This window comes from Dipodomys spectabilis, unplaced genomic scaffold (genome assembly GCF_019054845.1).
Source record: "Dipodomys spectabilis isolate Male_0828 unplaced genomic scaffold, ASM1905484v1 ptg000115l, whole genome shotgun sequence".
NCBI classification, from domain to species: domain Eukaryota; kingdom Metazoa; phylum Chordata; class Mammalia; order Rodentia; family Heteromyidae; genus Dipodomys; species Dipodomys spectabilis.
Window position 1 is genome coordinate 15,986,894 of NW_024870792.1, and position 22,245 is coordinate 16,009,138.

Here is a 22,245-nt window from a genome sequence, read left to right on the forward strand (position 1 = left end):
CTAGGTAGACCAGGAAGCATCCAGATTTAAGGATATGCTTCCTGATATAAGACACTAGAGGAATAGTAAGACAAAGAAACATGGGTGTTTGTTGAGGGAGACATAACGTGTTACTGGTCAGGAAAAAGGTTTTATGTGTACCCAGGAGACCTTAACACTCCAAGGACACACCTGGCTTGGGGGTCTCTTCTGAGTGTGTGGGAGGGGGGACAAGACTGAGAGAGGCTGCATAGGAGACTGTTGGGCACCACACACACACACACACACACACACACACACACACACACACACACACACACACACACACACACACACACACACACACACACACACACACACACACACACAGCCTGTCCCTGAAACTATGGTTCCTCTGTCCAATAGTGGGGTCAGATGCTAAGAAAACTGTAAGCTACAAATGTACATTTTGGATATAATGGAATTTTAAATGAGCTATTAATACGTAAGATTGATTTTTTTTTTATAGTCTACATGGAAAGGGACTTGGAACTTTCCATTCAAATTAAGGTCAGGCAGTTCCAGAATTTCTGACTGAAAATGTTTATATGGATACCTGTTTTGTTAAAAGAAAAAAGTGTGTCAAACAGATTATTTTGAGGAAATAACAAAATAAAATTGTGAATATGCATTGGGATGTATTAATTTGAGTATCTCTTCAGCCTAAGGGACTTATTTATTCATATTTTATTCCTCAACTTGAGTATTATAGGACTTAAAATTTTAAGTCAGTGCTGGTTACAGTGGGAGCTGCCCACAGCCCTTTGCTGGTTTCTACCTGAGAATCCTAGTTGCTGGATTTGGGATTTTCTACTGTATTCAGGAAGGAAATCCTTGAAGTCCTTATAATTGAGAGGAAGCCTGATCCTGAAAAAGTCTGGTACTAATAACTGCAGTTTGGAATGGGGATGTTAGGAGATGCTCTTACCATTTGTCTAAGAAGAAGTAAAGGGGGAAACCAAACCAAACCTGAATTGTGAATGCTGGCTCTGCATTTTGCAGCATAAACATGGAAGGAAATGCACACAATGGGTCTCAGATAAATACTAACCTTACAGGATTTATTGAATCAAAGCAAAAAGTTCCTTGCTGTTAGTGTTTGTGTTATGTGTACAGGGACACGTTGGGAATACAGACTGCTTTGGGAGTCTCATAATTCTCCACATGGGAGGGGTCAGTATCTCCTTGATTCCAAACTCTTGTTCTGGGAGGTCTGTGTGAAGGGGCAGGCTGGCCACTCTGCTAGTATTGAGGGTGTCAAAAATACATTTTTAAAAACACTTTAGGTACACTTTCCTTTGGTGCAATTTCAGTTGCCTTATCACCTGAGGATCTGAAGAAAGCAAGTGACTAGGAATCATTTTTAAAACTCTTAAGTAAAAGACATCTAAGCAGGACAGGACAGACTGGAACCTGGGTAACTTTAGTGTTAGGAGGGGGAAGAACTGAGAATAAAGAGGAACCACTGCAATAAAGAAACAGGAGCTGAGTTACTAGCACCAGGTCACTGGGGAGAGGGGGTAGAACCGAGAAAACCAGCTATAGGTCCTGGTTATTGTTTTGCTTTGGAACAAAATCAAAGCTAGAGAGCTTAGAGGGTATAGAATAGTCATAGCTTTCCTGAAATATTAGCTTTCCTCATTGTATACCTCTAGGTTATTTTTATAACTTATTGTAACAGCTATCTTGGAATGTGACCATTAATGCTTTCATGTTTGAAAGCTTTTCTCTTTTGCCTTTAATTTAAAAATACAAAGCCATTGTATTCAGATAGGTGCTAATTCTTCTTTATTATATTGTTTGTATTTACAATCTAAAATATGAAAACAGAAGAAACAATTATTTCCCTTAATGTTGTCTTAGAAATTAATTATCTAAAGAAGTACTAGTATTTTCATAAGGTTATTCACCTTCCCTTTCCAGACTACTAATAAACATTTGGATGTCATAATTCTATAAATAAGTTTAAGAAGTATTTAACTGATTATGCAGGTCTATATGGTCAAATTTGTTATCACCTCAATGTCATGGACTTCATTCATCTGCCCTTGAATACATGCGTAAGGTATTCTTTCACTATGAATGTTTACTGATTTGTTTGTTCAAAGGTTTACCAAACTGTAAATTTAAGAGTAGCTTCCCTAATAAACTCCAAGTCACTTATTATTTCAATAATCAAAAGCATTTCTGATCTTCAACCCAGCTTAACATTCATATGAAGCCAGAGTTGATTACTAATCACAAAGTAACCAATAATTTCTGCACAAATAGCTAGTTTTCTACATTGCAACCCAAATCTCTGTTTTTAAGTAATGTTAGTCTTGAAATACACCCCAACTTTAACAAGAGCTTGTTAATTCAATAAACATGTGATAAACAAAAATACCCTGATTGCTGTGAACTCAAGAATGTGCATATTTTAAAGCTCAGAGGATATCATGATTAACTAAATGTTATGATTTACTTTTATTAAGCAAAAGTTTTTTTTTTTTTTTGTTGGTCATGGGGCTTGAACTCTGGGCTTGGGCACTGTCCTCAGCTCTTCAGCTCAAGGCAAGCACTCTACCACTTGAGACACAGCAACCACTTCTGGTTTTCTGGTGGTTAACTGGAGATAAGAGTCTCATGGACTTTTCCTGCCCTGGCTGGCTTTGAATTATGATCCCCAGATCTCAGCCTACTGAATAAGTAGGATTACAGGTGTGAGCTACCAGTACTTGGCAAAGCAAAACATTTTTATGTTCAAATACTCTGCCTAATCTTCTGTATGGACACTCACTGTTCTTTGTGTTACCTATGCCAATATGTTCTCTATGTTCCTTATATTTACTCTATTTCCTTTCAGAGGAAAAACGACGACAAATCTTTCCAAATATGAATTAAACACCATGTGACTGTTTTTTTTAACATTCCCATTTGCACACTATTATTTTCTGATTTTCATATAAATATTCTTTCCAGAAAACAGTTTTCCTTTGCTAAGTATACCTTGGACAGCCATTTTAAAATGGCATCAAAATTCATCTTCCCTTACCCTCAGTAGTTTCTTACATCCTACATAAGCAGTCACACTGCTACAAAAAAAAAAAAAAACCCACAATTTTTTGTCTGTAGTAACATGACTTTTCTTACAAAGGCAAAAATCAGTAGATTCCAACATCAGTATGGAAAAAAGAAAGAAAAAAAACAGAGAGAGAGAGAAAGAAAGAGAGAGAGGAAGGAAGGAAGGAAGGAAGGAAGGAAGGAAGGAAGGAAGGAAGGAAAGAAGGAAGGAAGGAAGGAAGGAAGGAAGGAAGGAAGGAAGGGAAGGAAGGAGGGAGGGAGGGAGGGAAGAAAAGATAGAGAGAAAGAAAGAAAGAGAAAAAGAAAGAAAGAAAGACAGACAGACAGAAAGAAAGAGAGAGAGAGAGAAAGAAAGAAAACTCCAACCACAGAGCACTATACTCAGTTTAGCAAACCTGTGTTGAGTTTAAACCATTTCTTACACTGACAAAAGTAAAGATCTGCACTGTGTATTTGTTCTCCAATATAAAAATGAATACCCGAGTCCAACTCCTGCCATTCAAAGACAGCCAGGTGGAAGCTGTTCCGACATAAGGGGGCTACAGTGATGCCATCCCTCACGAGTGGCACCTCAGAAGAGGGAGGTGACCTGTACACAGTTTCTCACTCTTATTAAACTTCCACTTGAGATTGAAATCCACTCACTGTTGTAGCCACTGCTGCCGCTAGCCTCTGCCGGCGCCGAGTTGTGCTGAACTGGCCCTTCGCAGGTGGCCCTTCCTGACAGTGAATGGGAGAAGAGAAGGGGGTAAAAACACAGGGTCAGGGGAGGGACAGGATGGGATATGGGAGGATGGAAGATAGTCAGACAAGGGAGAGTTTTTAACTGAAGTTGACTTGGTTTTCAAAAAATTGTTAGCATTGAAAAGAGCTCACAGGGGGGTGTTCATGCCATGAGAAAGGTTCATTGTTCTCATGGCTGGCCGATCAAACACTGCAAGACTATTTATTGAATACAATCTCTACCCCAAAAGGCTAAGAGTTGTGAATGTATGAATGGCCCGAGATTCTAAGGTAATGTGCACACTGCTTTTTTCAGTGAGACCATGTTATATGAAGTAACAAGACAAATACTAAAATTAATTAGTCATAATGGGAGGCCCCTGTGGGCCAAGCAGACTCTTCTCATTTCTTAATGCCCTACCCAAGAAAGCATGCTGGCTAGGTAGAACTCAGCATTAGACAGAGTGCTGGAATCTTCAAATTGAAGAATTTTCTAAGGGGGAAGCCAGCTCCCAAAAGGTGGCAGAGGACCCTCAAGTTCCTCGATGTGTGGAGAAAATGCCTGTACATTTAGCTACAAGAAATTCAAAGTACAGATTCATTTAGTGACTTGAACATATGCATTAGTTTTAGGGGAATAATTCCAGTAATTTCTTTTATTCATTCCTTTCTCTCTCTGTCAGATGGAATTAAAGGGTATTTCCTTCTAACTACCCCTATCTGATGGGCTTTGAAGCTTCCACATTGTAAGTGGTAGTTTTATTTTCAATTGACAGATGTATACTTTCTCACGATAATCTAACAGTTTAGATTGAAAATGTTAGATGACTGCTTTTACCTGTCGTTATGATAGAAAAATATTTAAACTGTTTTATCTCTAATTTTCTTTAAATTTTCCAAATTATATTCATATTTCTACTTCATTTTCACAAATCTTCTGCATGCATACATACATATCAGACATATATATATATGTATATATATATATAAAAATCTGTTTTCCAGGAAGTTTTCTATAAAAATCTCTTTATACTAAAACAAAGAACTCATTTGAGGATGATGAAATTTGGGGTAGCTACATGTGACTGGCAGATCATTTATCATTAATACATAGTTCTTACTATTTCTCATGCCTCCAACATCTAGTGATCTAATATTTAATTTAACCTATTAATAACATAGGAAAGCTCTTTCTCTACAGCATACCTATAAAATCATTCCTTCCTTGGCCTCTTCTGCCTTATTGAAAACTCCAACTGTCAATGCATAATGTTATTGAGATTAACAGTACTCAAAAACTTGAAGTCTCTTTTCTGAGAGATAATCCCACGGACCCTTCATCACTGTGTAAGTTATACTTGGATTCCTGAGGTCAGCTACTCATATGCATGGTCACAAGTATGTCCACTTAGGTCTAGCACTTACCTTCATATTCAGATCAAAAGCACAAGCTAACCAACCTATCCCAAAATAAGCATTTAGCATCCAGCGTGACACATTCTTCACTTTCCTAAGGTCATTTTTTAAAAGAAAGATTTATAGTGTAATTACTTTTAAACGACAACTTCAGTGACACAAGATCAATGACAATGGCAGTGACCACCACACAGTTTAGCTTCCATCATAGGCAGCAGGTAACTAAGAGAGCACATAACAGAAGATGGGAAATGAGCCGTCACAACCGAAAAGCCTCTCAAACTGGCTTAGCAGTGATCACCAGGGAAAAGCAGATGAGAACAGATTCAAAACAGACAGCAGCCTCATTAGATGAAATTCCCAGAGTAAAAAGACAATTGCAGATAGGAAGGAAAAAGCAGTTATTAGGGTTTGGAGGAAGTAGTAGTACTGTGTTCGATCTACTCGATTAAAAATGAATGCCATGATTATCTGCAGGCAAATTGCTACTAAGAAAGATAATGATGAGGGCCATAGTTATCTCCACATAAGCTTATGGTTCTTTAGTAGGTTTGTGATGTTTGGAGCAATCTTTCTGTCACAGAGAATGAGCATCCCGAAGGCTTGTGAAAGCACAGAAGGTCCATGGATGATTCCAAACTCCATAGCATTTCAGGTCAGGCAGAGAAAAAAGAAACTTAGGAGACTACCTCACCTAATGACTGGGTGTGGTGCCATAAGTCTGTTATGCCAGTTATGGGAGAAACAATAACTAGTAGCAATTGCCTAGGCCTGTCATCCCTAGAGATATGGGTAAAGTATAATTAGGATAAAAACCTAGCCTGTCCCAGACATAGAATGAGACCCTACCTCAAAAAAATAATAAAGGGAAATAGAACGTCAGTGGCTTACACCTGTAATCCTAACTATTGAGGAGGCTGAGATCTGAGGATCAAGGTTTGAAGCCAGCCTGGGAGGGAAAGTCCATGAGACTCTTATTTTCTATTAATCAGTAAAAAGCCAGAAGAGGTATGGAAGTGGGAGATCACTAGCCTTGAGGAAAAAAAAAAAGCTCAGGGACTGTGCCTAAGTCCTGAGTTCCTGAATTCAAGCCCCAGGAAAAATCATGGCTCAAGTCACTAGCTAAGCATGTCTAAGTTTCAGGTTAAATCCTCAATACCACCAAATAAGCAGGAATATATATATGCATATATATGCATATATGTATATGAATTACACAGGCCATTTTTGCCACCTCTAAGTAATACCAAAATGAAGCAAAATATCATAAATAAAAATTTAAAAACAAACCACTAGAACATGTGGGAGGAATATAAATGGACAATATTCTCCTGCATTTTCAATGATTTATTATGATGACTCAGAAACATCTTCCTAACTTCTCTGCACATTTAGAAGTGCAGACTGTGTCTAGAAAGCATATTAACAGTTGTGTGGTTTCTTCCAGAAAGGAAATGGAACAATGTGGGAATTATGATGGGCTTCCTAGCCACAGGAGTCAGCCGAAGGGCTCTGTGCTCAGACTTGCAGAGAGCCAATCTATCCATGACAGCAACCAAGAGCAGGAATCTGTTCCGTGCCAAGCCTCACAAAAACAGACTGAGATAATACCTATTTGCAAATATTTATGTTCCTCTGAGGTTGCTTTCCTCTATTATTTAAAGGATCTGGCTTTTTTATTTATAAAAATGGTTCTTTTTTCCTGGCTATGAAAACCATATCATTATCGTTAAAACACATAAACAAACAACAAACAAACCAGGGCAATCATAAGCTCACAACAAATCAAACTGCCAAAGGCTAGTTTTAGCTAATTTTCTTGTAAAATTATTTGGCACTTTTGTCCTACAGAACTAATTTTATGAACAGGAGGGAAAGCAAGAAAATATAAACAAAAGAACACACAAAATTGTATTTGTAGGATATAGGTATTCTAAGTAAAAAAATGTGGATTGTTAGTACTTAGGAAAATTTATTTTTAAATACATCCAATTAGCAAGCAAAGTAATAGTTTGTTATTTACACATTCAGAATTACAATGCAAAGACTTACTAAAGTAGTAGTCAGAATTTGAGAATTATTTTGTTAACTATTCAGGAAAAATACTGAAGCATTCTGAAAAGCAGTTCCTTTACCTTTGTGTTATGATAAAACTTATTTATAGTAAAAAATGTTTAAGACCATTATAAGTATTATTTTGATTATTCAGGGAAAGAATCATTTATAATACACAGCTAAGTTTACTAGTAGAGATTTTAGCTTAAGAAGATGATTTATCATATAAGAGGTTTTAGGCATTTACCATATTTTGGATCATTGCAATGTAATCACATTAAGAGGATCTTTAAAAATCCAGAACTACTTATTTCAAATAAAGAATTCATTTCAAGCAAATTTCAAGTAAATTCATCACAAGCCATTAAGACTTCAGATTTAAAATGATTGTTGCAGCTCAAATACTACTTATATTTGTTTGTAGAATCATAGAATTTCAAACTTGAAAGGGAATTAAGGGATCATTAAATTAACTCAATCACTTTACCCTGGAGCAAACAGAACTCCAGAAAATTGAGCAGAAGTACACGAAATTATACAGCCAGACAATCACAGCGAGTATGCTAGAACTTAGGATTTATGGATTTATTAATTTTTACCTATCAAGAAACAGAAAAAAACTCTGCATGAAATTCATCCATAAAAGTCTATTTTAATGTCTTGTATATGAGTGTTCATCAAAATTCACTAGATTTTTAGTTTAGACATAATATAAATTTATTTTATTTTATTTTTTTCTGGTCGTGGGGCCTGAACTCTGAGCCTGGACACTGTCCCTCAGCTCTTCAGCTCAAGGCTAGCACTCTACCACTTGAGCCTCAATCCTACTTCCGGCTTTTTCTGCTTATGTGGTGCTGAGGAATCGAACCCAGGGCCTCATGCATGCAAGGCAAGTACTCTACCACTGAGCCACCTTCTCAGTCCCTAGACATAATATAACTTTAACTTTTATTTCAGTCTTTTCACTTATGTCCAAGTAAGTAAAATAAGATTTCCCATTATTTTAAATAATACAACTCTGTTTAAAAAAGCACAGGCTACTTACTCAATCTAACATCTGTGAACTGTTATATTAAAACTAATACTTTAAAAGTAATTGAAAACACAAAGGAAGGAAAAGTAAAAGCTGTACCTGCAGTTGTATTTTTGTATCTTTGCTGACACTTTTTGTTCTCCAGCGTCTTGTGACTCGCTTGTCTTTCTTTGAAATATCTACACAGTTAGCCTACGTTACACAAATAGTTAAAAGCAACAAAGGATTATTAAGTTCACACAGGTGATATACATACAAACAGCATAAGCAAGTTAGTAAGGAATCACTGTTAGAACCTTAAAGCAAATCAGCCAGGAGAGAAAGGCATCACATTAAAAGCCGAGACTATTACAACTTAGTTGTAAAAGATTTCTGATAGGCAAAATGCGAACAAGATTAGAGATTGTGAGCATCTTTTCTATATGAAAAGGTAGTCAATTCTGAGAATGTCTGAATTTATATCTTCAAAGCAAACAGGGAAGAATAATCCAATATACTTCCAAAGCAGTTTGTACTGTATTTAAATGTTAAACATTTTTAAAAAAGCATTGTAATTAATAGTGACACTAAGATTAAAAAATGCTAAGAATGGCTCCAGATTATAAATTAACCTGTAAATTATGTTTCTTTTTAAGCATCATTTTGAATGTTCATAGAACAATCCAATGCAGATTAAAAATTATTTTCTTAAGTCTTTTTTAAAACCAGCAACAGTTATATGATTACCTGCATATCAGTAAAGTTAGGTGCTGACTGAGTTCTCTGAAGAATCTCCAAATTTTGCAGTAGTTTGCTAAGTTCCACAAGGTTTGACTGACAGTGTGCAAGATCTAATAAAAATCAGAAATTAAAACGTTAGAATTGGGCAAGAATGGAGGTGATGGTAATAAAAGTACTCCACATTATGGTAAATATAATTAGGCAGTCTCATGTTTATACTATGGTGATATTAGCAAGAGAAACAAAACAGACCCGTCTCTGGTTTATAACCATAAAAATTGATCATTAGATGATCTCAAAGGTAATTCTTATAATTTATAACTCTTAGCACAGAACCATTAAAATCCCCAAATTATACATGATGGCCTTCCTTCCCTGAAGGCTTTGTCACCTGGGAAAAACACTCAAAGGGACTTAATAGTCTGTGGTTTTATTCTTAGAGGCTTGTCTACCTTTTCTTCTAGAACAGTTTAGAAGGTAGTTGTACAAAATTTGGATGGAGCCAAATTCAAGTTCAGAAAAACAGAAAGAAATACAGAATCAGTTACAATTTAGCTTACTAATAGTATTGCAATAAATGATTTATTAAAAAAACATATGAAACATTGTATTATTCAATATTTTATCTCCTTAAAAAATGTGCTCCAAGGGCTGGGAAGGTGGCTCAGTGGTAGAGCACTTGTCTTGCATGCCTGAGGCCCTGGGTTCGATTCCTCAGCACCACATAAGCAAAAAGAAAAAAGCCAGAAGTGGTGCTGTGGCTCAAGTGGTAGAGCGCTAGCCTTGAGCTGAAGAGCTGAGGGACAGTGCCCAATGCCCAGAGTTCAGGCCCCACGACTGGACCAAAAAAAAAAGTGCTCCAAGAGCTAAGCAATTTTCCTGTAGTGTTGTAAGCTACATATGAACAGCCAAAATCTTAAAGCTTTAGAGTTATAAATTGGATACCTAATGTCTTCAATAAGATGATATATCTTAGGAAATACAACCAATGAAAAGTCTTACTTTTGAAATTAACTGATCTCAATATTAGGTGCTTTTCATGACAAATGACCAGTATATATTTCTTTTTTAAAGTGCTATAGGAGATTTAAGAGGTTCTTATGTCTTGAGGTCATCAGAACAGACTTAAAAGAGTGGACCTTTTTTTTTTCTTTCTGTGCCTGGAAACTTGAGAGAAAGCTTTCAGCAGAATGGGAAAGTCTGGAAGGGTAGAGAGGGCCCTGCAGGCCAGGAAGCACAATCTGTCCAAAGGTATACACGTTGTTCATGGAAGAGCAGTTTGGGTGAGTCTACAGAAGGCAAGGTTGAAAGGTGTGTAGAGTTAAAATGCCAAATTATGGGTTATTAAAGGCTGGGCTATGCAGTTTGAATTAATGCTGCAGAGCCAATGGATAATAACTAAAGGGCTTTTTGTTTGCTTTCTTTTTGCACTGATAGTGGGCTTGAACTTAGGAATGCACTCTCCCTTGCTTTCTTGCTCATGGGTGACACTCTACCAGTTGAGACATGCCTTCCATCTAACTGAATGCTTTTGCATCAAAGCTATTTTTAATAACTAATAGTCTTAAGATAGCACTATGTAGTGGACAAAGAATTGGCTTTGGGGTTAGACAAATATGGGTTGGCTAGAATCCCAACCTCTCTATCAAGACAACTGTATAATTTTGGACAAATTCTGAACCTTTATACATTTTACCTGGCTCATCCACAAAGTGGAGAGAGTAGTAATATCTACGTCTCATGGCTGAATATAACAGAATAATAAGGCTGCTAAGTATGGGTCCAGGGCTTGCATACAATCTCAAGTATGGTAATTTCCCAATGAGTCTCTGAGAAAGATGAAGCAGGAAGAGCAAGAGACTGAAGCTGATAAACCAGTCAGGAGACTGGATGACCATCAGAGACAAGGAGAATGGCTGGCCTAAGACAGGAATCAATTGAGGACAAAGTCAGACAAGTGGAAGGTTCACAGAGGATGTTTTCAAAGAAATAACAGAGGTTGATCTTGAGTGGATGACAGGAAGAAGGGTCAAAGACTTGAAAAGCAGCATGACATCTTTAAACACAAACATTCACTGTGCTGTTAAAATACTAAAGTTTGAAACACAGCTCTACTTTAGCAACCATAAAAACTAAGCCAACAGAGCAAAATTCTCTGGACCTAAGTTTCCCAGAGGTCTAGACCAGAAGTTGACTTAAAACTGCTGAAGGTTTAAAATTGCTGCAAAAAACTGTAGAATCTTCAGAAAGTTAAGGTCTAGCTTCATTATCCAACCTCAAGTTACTATATCATCTGAGTATTTGGTGACTACTCCCAAGGAAAACCTGTTATTGAAATGTAAGCTGGTCATGATTATGAATATAAAATCCCTCCTAAATTATAGTTTCACAGAAACTTTGAGTTTGGGATGTGGCTGTCTCAGAGGTTTGATAAAAAAGGTGTAGCTTCACATATAACTAGAGTGAAAGGACATATTGGGGGTAGGTTTGGGAGACTAACACAGATTGACAAGTTTTAATTTCTTTTCTAAGTGAGAATATTAAGAACAGCTATCTATTATAATTTCATATAAGGAAAAACTTAAAAATTAATGCTGAAATTACTTCAAAATGATTTGAACAAACTAAGTCGGGCTGGGAAGGTGACCCAGTGGTAGAGTGCTTGCCTTGCATGCATGAGGTCCTGGGTTCGATTCCTCAGCACCACATAAGCAGAAAAAGCCGGAAGTGGAGTTGTGGCTCAAGCAGCAGGGCATTAGCCTTGAGCTGAAGAGCTGAGGGACAGTGCCCAGGCCCAAAGTTCAGGCCCCATGACAGGCCAAAAAAAAAAAAAAAAAGAAAAGAAAAGAAAAGAAAAAATTAAGTCAACTGAATCCTATATTCCCTACATTGCCCTTGTTTTTCTCAACTTTGAAGATCAAATGAAAACCATCTGATTGACTAGAAATGGCCTACAGATCAAGTGTGGACCCATGTGCTCTGGCTGATCAAGGAGATGGTAGGAGATTAAGCAACTCAGATTGGGCAGAATAAGGGACTCCTGTGTTAGTTTAGATTATTTAAGATTAGATCAATAGCAAACACCCCATAAACAAGTAACTATAGATAGAGGATGCAGTAAATTGGAATTTTGCTGGATCTGGTTTGGAAACAGATACTTGTTTTACAGGAAAGAAAAGCAATAGAGAATCCTAGAGTGGAAGACAGTGCAGAGTAGAGGAGCATGGTCTTCCAGGGTTGGGGTGCTGTGAAGAAGCCACAGGGAACCAGTAAAGAAAGCAGAAGAGAAGGCTGAAGGGGATGGAAGTCAAGGCATGGACAAAAACTTAAAGATTCTTGACAGTGCGGGAAAAATGGAAGGTAAGAAACCTGGGTCATGACATGGAGAATCATCTAGTACATAAAAATAAGGAAAAGGAAAACCCAGGGGACAATCACAGAGGTTAGGATTAAAACTGCAGCACTCTCATCATGAGTTTCTGATTTGGTATTTTTTTGGTCCGGACTTACGATAGGCTACAGAAATGAGAACGAACCTTCTGCACATCTGTCCATTTCTTCTGAGTCCTGTAGCCAGGCCGCCACTTTGCTCTGGCCAGTTGTGCAGGTTGCAGGGAGACTACTGCTGCTTGGTAAAGGGGACTGCCATGGAAAGCTGTTTGATTGCACCTAAAACAAACAAAAGCAGAGAAAGCATATGATTACATAAAGCAGAAACAGTACAAACGTCAGGCATTATAGGTGCCCTGAAAATGACATGAAGGAAAGAATGTAAGAAAGATTGCATTCAAGAGGTAGAAGAAAAAAAAGAGGTAGAAGAAATTTCTGGCTAAACATGATATGCACTCAGTGAGTAACAGAACTCTCATTAAGTAGGGAGCTCCACCATTCAGTAAAGGGGATAATGTTCAAGTTTGTCATGTGTTATACTCATTAGATCTAGCAGCTCAGGTCCCAAGCATTTAAAAATTACTCAGCAGATTGTATTTTATAGTATTTTCATTGAAATACTCCTGTTTCATTTTTGTTGTTGTTGTTTTGTTCTTTGGTACCAGTCCTGGGGCTTGAACTCAAGGCCTGGGAGTTGTCCCTGAAGTTTTCGTTGTTGTTTTTGCTCATGGCTCTACCTATTGAGCCACACAGTTCCATGTCTAGCTTTTTGGTAGTTAATTGAAGATCAGAGCCTCATGAACGTTCCTTTCCAGGCTGGATTTGAACCACAGTCCTCAAATCTCAGCCTTCTGAGAAGCTAGGATTACAGGCTTGAGCCATCAGCACCAGGCACCATTGAAACACTCTTAGTTCCTGACGTTAGGCCTTTCCACTCCCAAAGCCTTCTGTGTCCTACGGTCAGCCACACGTGACTCCTAAATCCATTACCCACCAGCAAGAAGCCTTCCATGCTGAAAACTGTATAAAACGGCAATCTTGCCATTTAGTGCCTATTGCTATAGACTTTCCATCTACATGAAATATGTAGAAACCAGTGTGAGTGCAATCAATACTCAGTGAAATAAACAGGAACTTATTTTCCAAGAAGCTGAAATAATTTTCAAAGTCCATCTATGTCTTTAATATTCAATTACAACTGATTGTGTCTCTTCTAAATCATTATAAAGTGAATGATGCCCATACTTAGCAAATCTAGACATATTTATTAACCACACAGAGCCACAAACCAATTAACATTCAGGAGCCTCCTAACTTGATATACAGAAGGGATAAAACATACAAAAAACTACTTCTCTTTAGTCTTCATTGCATTTGGAAAAATGTAATGGAAACCTTTCACTGACTTAGTCATAGAGGTATACGATTTGCAACTAGAGAAAAAGATCTTTGTGAAACCAAAGTAAAGAGCTTTCTTATTGCCAGACTAATGGTGGGGAGGTTGGGTTTCAGTCACCATTCTCAGATATCACCTAAGTTATTTAATAAATACGAGAGGGGACAAAAATAATGCACCTTTTAAACCAACACTTTGTGCCAAAGATGTAGGTAGAAGCTGAGAAAAACAAATAAAAAATTCATGTTTTCCAAGAAATATGTAGTATATATTTTTCATTTAACTTGGACAAATAGTGAGATTTATCCTATCCTGTGTTAAGAGCACAGCAGGTCCAGAGAAACTAGAGGAATATAAAGGGAATCTATAGGACCCCACACTTCCTGGTCCTCTAACATTCTGGCATGTTCTTTTTTAATTTCAGGATTTGTTGGTATTAGAGCTAACGAACGTAACACTCTATTCCCAGAGAAAGATAATTCAATTCTTCAGAAAGCTGCAACCAATCATGTAAGCAATGTCACTTGTTAGAATACAATTAATGGGATTTATCAAACTTTATTTAAGTAATTTCTACTGAAATAAGAAAAAAAAAACTGGCTAGTGAAGATCTTCTCCCAATCCGCGGGCTTTCCATTGATCTTGCTAGCTATGTCCTTTGCCATGCAGAAGCTCTGCAGTTTCCTGCAACCCCATTTGTTCAACCTTTCCATTTGTTGTGTTTTTGGGTCTTTATTAAGAAAAATTTGACCTGTGCCAAGGAGCCCTAGAGTTTCTCCTATTCCTTCCTGTAATGTTTTCAGGGTGTCTGCTTTGACTTGGAGGTCTTTGATCCACTTGGAGTTGATTCTGGTGCAGGGTATTTTGCCAGCATCATTTACCGAAGAGGCTGTCTTTTTTCCATTCTATTTTTTTAGCTCCTTTGTTGAAGGTTAGGTTGGCTATAGGTCTGTGGGTTCATTTCTGGGGTTTTCAGTTCTATTCCATTGGTCTTCAGGTCTGTTCTTGTGCCAGTACCAAGCTGTTTTGATTACTATGGCTTTGTAGTAGAGTTTGAAGTTTGGTATTGATATTTCTCCAGCACTGTTATTTCTGCTAAGGATTGTTTTTGCTATTCAACCTATGACCCAGCAATCCCACTTTTGGGCATTTACCCAAACGATCACAAACGAGGCCATACTAAAGCTACCAGCACAAATAGGTTTATCGCAGCATTACTCACCATAGCTAAGATATGGAACCAACCCAGATGCCCCTCAGTAGATGAATGGATCAAGAAAATGTGGTATATATACACAATGGAATTCTATGCCTCCATCAGAAAGAATGACATTGCCCCATTTGTTAGGAAACAGAAAGTGAAGTAAGCCAGGCCCAAAGAAACATAGGTCCCATGGTTTCCCTTATTTGCAATAACTAGTATATGTCTAGGACAAGCAGAAAAGATAAAAAGCTATGTACATATGACCATATAAGATGATGCTAAGTGAAATGAGCCCCAGGACAGGGACACAAGAGGTTTTATCTTGCTGTTGTTTTTAATGTACTTATAATGTACTATTTGATTTTTTTTGTTTCTTTTGTATGTTCTTCCCCCATGGTATAACCCCTGTTTTCACTGGATTTGATTCCAGTGCCCTCATCTTGTATATACAATTTTCTAATTTGAGGAGGAGAAGGGAAATAACAAAAGGCTGAAACAAGGATACAGGTTGACCCATTGTAACAATGAGACTTACAAGACACTATATTGAAAATAAACTTTACAACTTCGGTGGGGGGGAGGAGGGAGGAGGTGGGTTGGGGGTAGGGGAAAAACAAAGGAGGGGGTAACTGCTCAATAGGAAATGAACTCATTACCTTACTTATGTAACTGTAATTCCTCGATACAGTATCTTTACAATAAAAATATATATTAAAAAAGAAAAAAAAAACTCTGAATAGATAATGTTCCATTGAATCTGTTTGAACTCTTGCTGTTTTTTCAATAAGGGGTGTCTAAGTGCTTTACAAAGGAAACTTAGATCTAGGTATTGAAGCAAACCAAGAGAGAAGAATCTCTACTGAATTGTTTGTGAATCCAGTCTTTGTGGCAGGTGTCTGTCCTCAACTTTAGGTGTCAAGTGTGAAACTGGAGTAGCCCTGGGCAGTCAAATGCTGCTGTGTTCCAGGAAACGTAATTATTGAAGCAAAGGCAGAACAGCTGCCTTCCCGCCTGTTGTCCTGACCATGACTTTTAATCGGGAAATCCCACTAACTTTTCTATAACACAGAAAATGAACTCTTTACTACAACCCAAACAACAGCTTCAGCCTCACTTGTCCAGCACCTGGTATAATAGAAGTGGTGCCAAGTTTAGGAACAGATTTGGAATCCCATGCTGGAATGGCTATACTACTTATGAACAAATTATTTAGTGGCTCTGATTTTTGGCTATAGGAAAGATTAGAGATGAGTTAATAACAAATGCTTAGCACAGAATTGGTCACTAAAATAGGCTCTACATTCTCCAGCCAACCAACATTAACTTTGTGAGTCATGTATACATTATAGCTCAGGGCAAGAAATCATATTTCACTTTCAAAACTTGGGGATCATCTTTTTTTTTTGTCGGTTGTAGGATTTGAACTCTGGGCCTGGGCACTGTCCCTCAGCTCTTCAGCTCAAGGCAAGCGCTCTACCACTTGAGCCACAGCATCACTTCCAGTTTTCTGATGATTTATTGGAGATAAGAGTCTCACAGACTTTTCTGCCCAGGCTGGCTTTGAACCGTGATCCTCAGATCTCAGCCTCCTGAGTAGCTAGGATTACAGGCGTGAGCCAGCAGCGCCTAGCGGGACCATTTTATTATTACCCAAGAATGTATCTGATTACTGCATGCTGATTGAACCACTGCTTGTTCTACTTCCCCAGGTTTTTACAAAGTCACATGAAAATAGAAGGTAGTCCATTTATTAGAATGGAAAAATAACTGAAAATGCTTTTGGTAATCCACATTTCTGCCCAGTCTATACTTGTGTAGCTTTAATGCCACTGCCACTACCATCTGTCCTCTGAGTGTCAGTTGACAAAGCAAGCCTTCTCTTTTTGGTGTTTTCAAGTAAGACACAGTATTGGGTTTGCATCATTTTTTAAACAATTTGCAAGCTGATTTTTTATAGTGCAAAGCCCTACCTTTCCATCTACGACAGAAACATTTGCAGCTGGGGAGGACTCAGCTGTAGAGGTTGCGGGAAATATGTGAAAACTAGCATCTCTTGGTGATCTCACAATTTCATTCTGACGATACAATCGGTGATGGCGGAGTTTGGAGACCCAAGCATCAAACCAGTCCTGGGATTTCACCTGAAACAGTGAGAAAGAGGTAAAGGTCACTGGGAAGCCAATCTCCTGTGGTACCACGGCAGCATTCCTCTGCTCATATCGGAGAAGCTGTTGAAAAGTGATTTCACCTTCAAATGATAGATGTGCTCCTCCGTGTCGAGGTCTATTCGCCGAGCTTTCTTTTTAATTGACATGACGGACAGTCCAACATCTATGCTCCCATGAACTTTCCCTTTTTGAATCTGAAATTAAAAGACTAATAAATATGCCAGAAGGATATATAGTTTCCTGTGTTTCTATACTGAACTGTAGTGGGCACAAAGTAATTTTTAACTTATCTATGGAAAGTGGGTAACTATGCCTCTTTAATAAAAAGAAAATGGTTAAGATCCTTACAATGAGGATAGTTAAAGTGCTGTGACTTTACACCAACTTCAGTACACAAGACTAACCAATTTACCTCTATTTTGGGCAACCCCAGTAATGTCAGTCCTCAAAATTCTAGATTACATATCTTATATCTTCCTAAAAATACAACTTCAGTGTTTCCTAAAATTACAGTGGTCAACTTTTGACCTGTGATTCAGAACAGCCACAAATAGTCATCTGGACAACGGCGGTCAGGGAAGAACTGGGCAGGTGGGAGCAGCGGGCTCTTCTTCCGGCTGCCCACTTCTGATCAAGAAGACAGCTCACTATGGCAGAGATGGGGATAAAACTAAAATCTGAGCCTTTGCTGACTTCTCCCACACCATAACCATAAAGAGGGAATTTTCTAGTTTTGCATGTACCCTGCTTTGTGTGTCAAACAAAAATAGATCATTAGTTTGGAATAATATTAGTGAGTTGTTATTCCCAAGATAAAAGGATGTATGAAATAGATATAAAATTCAAAGAGAGTTTTTAAAAGGACATGGACAAGAATAAAGGTTGCTTTAAATCTCAAAAAAACACATTAAGCAGAGTTTGCTGGGAAGTATAGAAAAAAATGGAGGTTATTTGCATTTTGTCTCCGACAGAGAAAGGATGATTTTGTTAATGTGTCAGTTTTAGGTTTAAGCTTGTTTTTAAAAATATACATCAAGGTAATTATGGCAAATCTTCTTGTACTAGTTTGAGATTCTATGCTATTCTGATTATAAAAATAAAACCCCACTTTCTTTAGAACATGCAGTTTGGTGGCTCATTAAACATTATTGGCGTAGACATGCACAAAGCTGGTAAGTGGGGCACAGGGCTGTACAATTACAGTGTTTACTCACTTCAAGTAGAATTCTAAATCAATCCTGAAACATGTCCTGTGTGTGCTACTTACATCAAGTGGTGCCTTTGAATACTTTAACATTCCATTATCCAGGACAAAAAATCTCTGCAAGAACCAAACACACTTACTTACTCTCTGTATGCGAATTGTATAAAACATTTGCAAATATGAGTCTAACGTTGCTTGACATTTCACAGTTAGTACATTTGATTACTTTAATATATGAACTCAATGCATCTGGCCACTGTCAGTCATGTTAAATGGTAAGGATGTTGGAGCTCTAGCTCTGGGCTATGAGTATTCTACAAGGGTTCTTTCACACATAACTCAATACAGATGGGGTCTTTCCACCATGGTTTTTCTTAGCAAGAGGAAATCTGAGTCCGCAGCTAAGACTTACTGAATGAACCAACCCTGGATATTCCTGAAAGTGAAAAAGAGTAGGAAGAATTCCTCACAATTTGACAGGAATTTTTTTTTCACTCTTTAGGTAAATTCCTGAATTTCCTCTGGATACCTGGATATTTTCTAAAAATTCTACTTGCATTACAGAAGCCAATAGACCAAATCTAATCATAACTAATTACCTGGAATGTGTAAGTGCCTTAGTAGTATGTTTGCATTTCCCAGTTCACAAAGTGTTTGCACTCTACACTAAGAGATTAAAAACTAAGAGATTATTTTAAAAGAGATTAAAAATTATTTCCAAATTACATTAAGGATAAAAAAGAGAGAGAGAAAAGGTTTTTTGGGCAACTGATTTCTGCTCCAAGGCCATCCTGGACCAGTCTTGAATGGACTTAGCTATTTTGTTCCACAAACACTCAGGAATTCTCTGCTGGTGGTCTCCCTTCTATGGGCAATTCAAAGAGAACACACAACTCTCAGGACTCAAGCAGACACTGGGTCCTGTGCCCTCTTCTAGGTCTACACATGGAAGAAGAGTCTCTCTGTTGCTGAGAAATTACTCTTGTGGGAAGTTTTTATGTGATTTAGGAGCTCATAGCTGCTGAGGTAGCTCTGGGGTCAACCTGCAAGCCTTTTGTTTCAGATTTTGGAGTTCAACCAGAAGAAGGAATCTCCACATGGAAAAATGTTCAATTATTCAATTAACTATAATTTGGGCAGTCAACTAGGCTGATACTTGTATAAATATATGGTGGTATTATAGGTTTCAAAATAAGATCAGAAGAAAGGAAAAGTGAGAGAAACACCCCTATCACTTATGCAGTATTATGTTAAAGGCAGAAAGCTGTAGAACCATAGCCAGTTTGCTAAAACATAAATGGAGAGTCTTAACAGCTAAGAATTTATCAAATGTGTTTCTTTTACTTTATTTCCTATTAAAAATATTTCTATCCAAGAAGGTTAGTCAGAGGAACATAGTGTGCTTCAGGGAAAAGAGCTGAGCAGGGCCACAGACTTGAGAAAGCACAAAGTCAGAATAAACGCAAAGGAGGTCCTAGGAAGGATCACCAAACAGTCAAGACTCAAGGAAGAAGATGCCTGGCAACAGGGTTATGGATTCAGAGGTAGAGTTTCTGACATGGAAAGGGTCTGTCAGTTACCCTTTGATGGCAAAAATCCACTTTTGGAGACAGAAGGCTGGGGTAACATTTTCCAACTTGTCATATCTCCAAGTCTTTCCTTTAAAATGAAAAGAAAAACCCCTTACTTCAAGAAGGGCTAAATCCATACCTTCCCTGTTTTGAGGGAGTGGGCAGTCACTACTCAGCTATTTGGAATGACAAATCCATCTGCTTGAGATGAAAGTCATCAGTAGAGGTAGTAAGGAGGTGAACTTGCCCTTGAAATGATGCAGATGACAGTAAATGTCCTACAAAGGGTTTATACTTAGAAGAAAACTTCCTCCTCTTTAGCACCCAGAAACTTTTTTTCCCTTTTTCTCTGTTTTCTGCTTCAAAGAAGTTGTGGCATGAGCTCAAGTGATCTTCCCACTCTAACCATTCAAATAGGTTGGTACTACAGGCATGTGCAACCATGCTAAGCAAGCACCAAGAATTCTTGCTATTTAGATAGCTATAAAAATGTATTAAAAATGTTCCCCCTAATTAAAACTGGGAAATGGGAGTAGGGATGTTGAGAGGGAATAAAAGAATACACTACATTTTAAAGTGCAGAAAACAAACTTCCTGGATCAGCAATTTTCCCAATTAAGTTTGTTCTAGTAACAATTGTAGTAATTTATATCAAGGAACTAAATGGTATTCAATTAAAAAGATATCCACCATAATATCTAGCAGTGAAAAGTTAGGACGTATCTTAAAGATTCAAGCAATAAGAAATTGGTTTAAGGCTGTGTGCCAGTGGCTCATGCCTATAATCCTAGCTACTCAGGACGCTGAGATTTGAGGATCACAGTACAGAGCCAAAAGTAGAGCTGTGGTTCAAGTGGTAAAGAGCTAGCCTTGAGCAAAAAAAGCTCAGGGACAGTGCTCAGGCCCTGTGTTCAAGCCTCAGGACCAGCACAAAAGAAGAAGAAGGAGAAGAAGAAGAAGACGAAGAAGAAGAAGAGGAGGAAGAGGAGGAGGAGGGGGAGGAGGAGGAGGAGGAAGAAAGAAAAAGAAAAAAAAAGGGTTAAAATGGTGGGCTAGAAGTGCCTGGAATATATGCATGCATTTAGAAACCTTTATATTTAGAAAAATATTTAGTGAGAACATATCCATAATAATTTAAGTGAAAAAAGCAGATTAGATAATAATATGTATAATCTGGATTATATACATAATTTATTTATATAATTTATATTATATAATTTGGATATTTTATATAATTATATATTATATATTTATTTTATATGATAAAATATACATTTGTAATATATGTTATATTATATAATATATATAATATGTATATATTGCAATATTGTATTAGAGATCTAAGCAGGTATAACAGATTGCAACTGGTATGGTTAAAATAAAACCTTAGAAATTAGTTTTACATAAATAACAACAATCTTGATTTCCCATGTAATAAAAATAAAATCTTCTCTAAGAAGATGATGTGAACTTGAATATGATAAAAATGTTACCTTGTGCCAGCCTTTTAAAGGCCATTTTCTTTTCTTCAGCATAAATCCCTCATGTTTGTCTGGTTTCTGGACATTAGTTTGGCCTATTTTCAGTCCTTCTATAATTTCCCAGCTGTCAGCTTCCTGAGAGAAAAGAAAAACAAAATCACATATTTTCTGTGGTTAATGACACACTTAAAGCAGCTTCTTAAGGAGAAAGTCATTTTTGAAGCAACACTCAATCTCCCAGAAATATGAAAGATATTCTGAAGCAAACTATAAGACCAGATGCAGCCATGTACTTTTAAGTGAAGGTAAAAGGAATTTCCCAGGTAGACCTGCAGGCATTTGGAATCCATCAGGCTCACTAGGGCTACCTTGTTGTCTACTTGAGGTGAAAAAAGAATTTCGATTGCTTGTCCTCAAAATGTTTAAGAGAAATTTTCCTTTCCTGGCAGTAACCTGAGCACAGAGTAACTTTTAAGTTTCAAAATAAGGCTGTTTTGATGACAAATGTTTGATTAGTATGGATTAGTATGATTAGTATGGCTTTTTGTGTAAAAATGGAAAGGCCATAATGATCTAAAGTGGCTCACAACTTGATATTAACAGAGAAGAGAAGTGCTGTTTTCCTCTCCTGGTGTGGTTCTGAGTAACTCGGAGTGGACATCAAAGTACTTAGTCAACGAAACACCAAACACCTACAAGCCAGAGAGCTATTTTTGATGGATATAATCAAGAAATTCAAAGGAAAAACTCCATGTATATGCAAATAGATTCGCCAGACCTCTCTGTTCTTAGACTGAAGTCAG

General features: G+C 37.5%; 1 protein-coding gene across 4 annotated transcripts in view; it reads right to left on the bottom strand.

Moving 5' to 3' along the window:
- Osbpl6 (oxysterol binding protein like 6) overlaps nucleotides 1–22,245 on the bottom strand; it is a 184,250-nt gene that overhangs the window by 40,659 nt on the left and 121,346 nt on the right. Inside the window, exons 6-13 of one of the 4 annotated variants that reach the window (XM_042688282.1) lie at nucleotides 21,455–21,577; nucleotides 18,454–18,507; nucleotides 17,267–17,380; nucleotides 16,989–17,159; nucleotides 12,565–12,697; nucleotides 9,035–9,138; nucleotides 8,408–8,500; nucleotides 3,727–3,801 (exon numbers count right to left, since the gene is read on the bottom strand). In XM_042688282.1, coding sequence (XP_042544216.1) covers nucleotides 3,727–3,801; nucleotides 8,408–8,500; nucleotides 9,035–9,138; nucleotides 12,565–12,697; nucleotides 16,989–17,159; nucleotides 17,267–17,380; nucleotides 18,454–18,507; nucleotides 21,455–21,577 — 867 coding nt within the window. The remainder of the gene's footprint in view (nucleotides 1–3,726; nucleotides 3,802–8,407; nucleotides 8,501–9,034; nucleotides 9,139–12,564; nucleotides 12,698–16,988; nucleotides 17,160–17,266; nucleotides 17,381–18,453; nucleotides 18,508–21,454; nucleotides 21,578–22,245) is intronic. The other 3 variants (XM_042688284.1, XM_042688283.1, XM_042688285.1) reach the window with 3 other exon arrangements.